The 5671-nt window shown below is 34.9% G+C and overlaps 1 protein-coding gene across 1 annotated transcript; it reads right to left on the reverse strand.

The window, feature by feature from the left end:
* Positions 1–371: 371 nt before the first annotated feature.
* LOC110882595 (beta-glucuronosyltransferase GlcAT14A) lies at positions 372–2580 on the reverse strand. Its single transcript, XM_022130578.2, has 3 exons — positions 2049–2580; positions 1897–1972; positions 372–1254 (listed from the first exon to the last, which is right to left on the reverse strand). The coding sequence occupies exons 1-3, from the start codon at positions 2566–2568 to the stop codon at positions 639–641; spliced, it is 1212 nt and encodes a 403-aa protein (XP_021986270.2). The 5' UTR covers positions 2569–2580; the 3' UTR covers positions 372–638.
* Between the last annotated feature and the right edge of the window lie 3091 nt (positions 2581–5671).

Consider the following 5671-nt stretch of genomic DNA (forward strand, 5'->3'; position numbering starts at 1 on the left):
TATTATCTTATTATTATAACTATTTTTCAGGCAATTTTCAGTGAATTTTGATTTTTTTTGCTTATAACTTCTAAAATACGATGTTTATGTCATTCTGAGTATGCCTTTACGACGTGCTTATTTTCATCTATGTCTTGGTATAAGCTTTACTCAAAACTGAGTTATAAATAGTAATGTACAAGTGATAGAAGCGCACACGTACATGTCATAAATGTCGTGTCACGGATTAACTTTTTTATATAATGTGATTTTGTTTTTCCTTTTTGTTATTTGAATTATATAATATATTGTTTTATTAACTTTCGATTACACAGTTGCAAGGTGCTTATTTTTATCTACGTTTCAATTAAAGTTGTTTTTTTTATGGGTGCTACTTTCTACACCCCCCTATCTACTTTTTTCACCCTCCTCCTCTCACATACTTACAGGTGGGGCCTGCGTGGGACCGACAGTTTTCCTCTCACAAGGGGGGTATAATCAGGAAGAGGAGGGGTGTGTATAGAATTAGCCTTTTTTATTCTTTGCAATAACAAACCAAACGATATCATTCGGTGTTCTGACAAACCGAAACCATTCCTACCAAATAAATCGGTACCGCAATCTATATAATCATACTTGTAAATTCAAATTCATAAAATCTATTGGCATTGACTCTGACTAAACTTAGGTGCTTGAAGCAACTTCCCTATAAGCTGGCGAAGCCTTTGAGCACCCGGACCTGGTTTGACCTGTGTTGGTTTCCCAACCTTGGTGCAAGACGGGTATCCCATGCACCATCCACCTGGGGTGAAACTACCATTCTTACGGTGTAGTAACTCATCGTCGATTCTATCCAATACAAGAGTATCTTGTTTGAACTTGCGTGCGAACGCAACCCCGCTTGCTATCATTTTTTCTGTGTCATTTATGGTTAGGATATCAGGATGTTGACTGTAAAGGCCGCCCCAAGATATAAAATGCATATCATGGTTAACCACGGTTGGTACGAATTCTGGGGCGTTGCAGATAACAGTTTGAAAGTAACCTTCGGGTGATGAGACGAAATTTGTGTAGTACATGAGTAGAGTTCTTGGAAGATTATCCCAACCCCATATGCAGTATTCAACAAATGAACGTGAGAGAATCATCCATGCCGACCCTGTAAACAATTTAAAGGCTGTCGGGAGAGCTCGCTTTGGTTGAACCCAAAAGACATCCGACTTTGTGTTTAGGTATAGTCCCGGGTCAACCATCAATGGCATTGCCCTCCTTTTCCTGCATACACACACACTTTCAGTACAAGTATTAAATGGGTCGTGTTCACAGGTTAGCAGGTCAAAGGTTAAAAAAAAGGGTCAAATACAACAAAAAATCGAGTTAGACCCATGAATGTGGGCATGACACGAGTGTCACGGTTGACATGAACAAGACTGGTTTAACCGGTAATTTTATTTTATTTTGTTTTACTTTTTTTCATACTAATACCCTAAAATTACTAATTTACAAGAAAAAATACAAACGTATATAAAGTAATTATGTTTTTTGTATTGGAGGAGCCCTATCCCACATCGAAAGAATAAGACCTTCCGGTTGTATTAATAAGATCTTCGGTTACTCCCTCTATCACCAATTTGTTTTAGAGTGGAACCCCATAGACTTCAATATTTTGGGCATTGTATACCCAATTATTGTAAGTTAGGGTCAACTTACAAACCCATCAGGTCGACCAGCACACAACCGGTTTAGCAAAACGTGTTCATGGGTTTCCGAAACTAACCCAAAATCATTTAGACTGAACCCGAACCCACATATTTTGTTTCAGATTCTTGTGCTGTCAAAAGTTATCACTTACCCCCCCCCCCCCCCTCAAAATTTTAATCATAAGTTTCATGTGAAGTATTACTACACAGTACTTACGCTTTCCCCCCTAATTGGCTCGTATGCTCGAGGAAATTCAAATCCCTCTTCAAATCACGGAACACATAAAGAAGATCTGCAATCAAGTTCAATAAATCAATTAAAATCAACACAAAATCACCAAACCAATGAATCAAGATCGAAGAACTAACCATCCTGAGTCACTAGAGGATAATCCGAGGCACTGAGGTTTATAAACCAATCCCAATCCTTAAACTTTCTAAGAAGAATGGCACAAGCATGAAGAGTGTTAGACACCATTGTTGGTCCTCTATATGTAACCATGTTAGCTTTTGGGATCACATAAACATTCCCAACTGTAGAAAAAACCGGATCATTTTCAACCCGCGAAGCAAGCTCCATTCTCTCCTCGAGTGGCGATTCAAGATCAAGATGAAGAACATAATAGTTCCATGGATGATACAATGCTCTCACTGTCCTCCATAACTTGTTTAAATCCCCTTTCGACCCAGAAACCAAATAAGCGAAACGAGGAACAGTAGCAGAAGATCCGGTTTTATTCGTTTCAATTTGAAATGAATTGAGTTTGTCTTCAGTACCCAAATTGAGAGATATTGTGAACAGAAAGATGGATATGGTTGAAACCATGGCTAATGAGAGCACCAATTTTTTTTCATAGTGAAGAAATTTAAATTCTTTAAGCTTCATCATTGTTGTTTTACACTTTTGTAATCTCATTCACATCTGTTTTCTTTAAGAAATATGTAACCCAAATCTCTAAGCAAACAGGCTATATGTTGTGAATAAAGATTTGAATCTGTGTAACTACAACATAAAAATCGAAGCTAAAAATGTTGAATCTGTTAAATCAAAACAAAAATAAGCAAAGCTAGCACAAGCCCATTAAAGTTAATATAAAATCCATGAATCTTTGTTAAAAAATTGACAGAAACACTTACTTGAGTTTTAATCTGTGTGTTGAGACATTATGCGAAACTAGTGACAGTGAAGAACAAACAATCCGAGGTTTCAGACTACAGATCGTTTTCTTAAACATATTTAATTGCTTTTCATTAATAACGGTCAGCTAGTGTTTATTTACTTTTTATGTATGTCTAAACATATTTAATTTATGTAATAAATTGTAATGTAATAATGTATAATTTTCCTTTTATATAAACACATTATTAAAGAATTGTGTTATTAAAAGGTCATAATAAAAATTACTTATATACTTACTAGTTATAGATTATGTATTTATATATTATTATTATAAATATGCAATCCTGCTTCTAACAATGGATTACAATTAATGCCATGTGACACTTTTTCATTAGTTTAATAGTAATGTTATTAATATTAATATATTAGATTAGTTATATTAATATATTAGATTTGGGAAGTTTCATTTGAGAAGAAATTTAATGTGAGAAGAAAGGACGTAATGGTAAAATATTAAATAGTTTATAACTCCTCCCATTAATTATGTTTTCTCTCATTAATAAAGCAAAAAACATTTTATCCTACACATTTCAAAATTTATCCTACATATATCTTACAGTTACCGAAATTTACCTTACACATATCTGAATTTTCATACACATTTAAGAATTTATCCTACATATACTAAAATTTATCCTACACATGTCGAAAATTGTCATTCACCCTAAATTATTTTATCTTGAAAGAGTATATTTAAAAGTGAGTTACAAGTTTTTAATTAGTTAGCTAATTAATTACAACTAGGATTGCGACTCGCCGCAATGCGGCGGGGATTCTTTAGTTATAACAAAGTGGATCTAGGACCCGCACGTTATGTTAAACCTGTCAAACGGGGAAAAAATAGACGATGTAAAAACGTTTACCCACACACGCACGTTGCGTCGTGTTAACTCGCAAAATTTAGAACGAAACGTAAAAACGTTAAACCAAAGATGCACGTTGCAATGTGTTAAGTCACAAAATTTAGAACCAAGCATAAAGCGAAAAATTTGCGGAAAATGAAAACTATAAAAGGCCAAAGTTGAAAGTAAAAAAAGTTTTGAGAATAGATTGCAAAACATAAAAAATTTTGGGTTAAAAGTAAAAAAAATAAATAGTTTTGGGTTAAAAGTAATTTATGACATGCTTTTTGGTGAAAAGTAAAAAAATCAGTTTTTTTGGAAAACCCCCAAAGCCAACGTTACGACAACCATATGCATAACCATTTTTTCTTTAGAAAACCCTCAAAGCACACCCCGTGTTGCGGCGGGGCGTAAAACGGTGTCAAATAGTACTAATGTCACACAACCGTCATCGACCACCAACACTGACTCGACCTAGGATATGCGTGTTGCGACGAACCTTTCAAATGTGAAAAATTGAGGTAAAAATGTTGAACCACACATGCACGTAGCGTCGTATTAACTCGAAAAATTTAGAACTATACGTAAAACGAAAATTTGCGAAAGATGAAAACTATAAGTGAAAAAAGTTATGAAGTTAAATTGGAAATAATAAAAAGTTTTGGCAACACTGACTCGACCTAGGATATGCGTGTTGCGACGAACCTTTCAAACGTGAAAAATTGAGGTAAAAACGTTGAACCACACATGCACGTAGCGTCGTATTAACTCGAAAAATTTAGAACTATACGTAAAACGAAAATTTGCGAAAGATGAGAACTTTAAGTGAAAAAAGTTATGAAGTTAAATTGGAAATAATAAAAAGTTTTGGGTTAAAGTTATAAAACCAAACTATATAGGGTTAAAATTGTAAAAGATATAAAACTTTGGGTGAAAAGTAGAAAATCAACTTTTTTTTTGGAAAATGTCCAAAGCATAGGTTACAACTCATTATGCATATACATATACATGTTGCTTCTTTATATAGATTTTAATTAGAAATTTACATATATGCCCTTATTAATAACATTAGGGTGAAGGGGGTGCTCACCTAATAGGTGAGTCCCCTTTCTTACGCCAAACCAATCCCCGTGTGCCACGTCAACTCCCCTCTTAAACTCCCCTAACACCCCAATTTGATGGCGCCACTCCCCTCTTAGGTGAATTGGTTTTTTTTTTTTTAAAAAAAAAAAGGAAAATCTTTGATTGGTCACTCCCTCTCTCTCTCCTCCCTCTCTCTTCGGTGAGCCGCCACCCAATCTGTTCCCCGATTTCCCTCCCCGAACCAATGGCAGCCCCCCCCTAATCGGTGAAGTCCCTCCCCGAATACACTTACCGACTGCACCCCGTGCAGCCTTAAATACACATATTAAATGAAGTAAAATGTAGTTTTTCTATTGGTTTAAACCTTATTCTTTTTATTCTTACAAAATTTTTCTTCTCATTTGAACCCTCCACTATTAGAGCATGTGTAGTGGGGCGTTATATGCCCTCATAAAGCCCCTATAAAGCCCCAAACACCACTACGAGGGGCTTTATGAGACAAAAAAATTTGGGCGGTGCCATATATATAACGCCGGTGATGGGGGTTGTTTTCAAAGTTTGGACCAATCAAAATAAAGCAAGGTTTTTATAATTAATTAATAAAAACGAAAATTAATAATTAGGTATTGATGGGTAGGAGCTTTATGAATACGGGCTCTAGTGATATAACGCCCCTGTGTGACGTGGCACGACACATGTCGCATAACGCCCCACAAAGAGCTTTATGACTACGGATGGCCTTAGATTATCTAACAAATATTGTTAATATATCATCTTTATTATCGATGTTATTATTATTTATTAGGTTAGAATTTGTGTGTTACTGGGCTTAAATAAATGTAATATTATATATTTTAGAACGAAAATTTTATATCTTTAAAAAACAT

The sequence above is a fragment of the Helianthus annuus genome, chromosome 10, assembly GCF_002127325.2.
Source record: "Helianthus annuus cultivar XRQ/B chromosome 10, HanXRQr2.0-SUNRISE, whole genome shotgun sequence".
Lineage (NCBI taxonomy): Eukaryota > Viridiplantae > Streptophyta > Magnoliopsida > Asterales > Asteraceae > Helianthus > Helianthus annuus.

Excerpts from the sequence above, each read along its gene's own strand:
- LOC110882595 (XM_022130578.2), bottom strand. The coding sequence starts at position 2,568 with ATGATGAAGCTTAAAGAATTTAAATTTCTTCACTATGAAAAAAAATTG. Across the intron at positions 1,973-2,048 it reads TCCTCTAGTGACTCAGGATG|ATCTTCTTTATGTGTTCCGT; the intron begins GTTAGTTCTTCG and ends ACTTGATTGCAG. Across the intron at positions 1,255-1,896 it reads AGCCAATTAGGGGGGAAAGC|GAAAAGGAGGGCAATGCCAT; the intron begins GTAAGTACTGTG and ends GTGTGTATGCAG.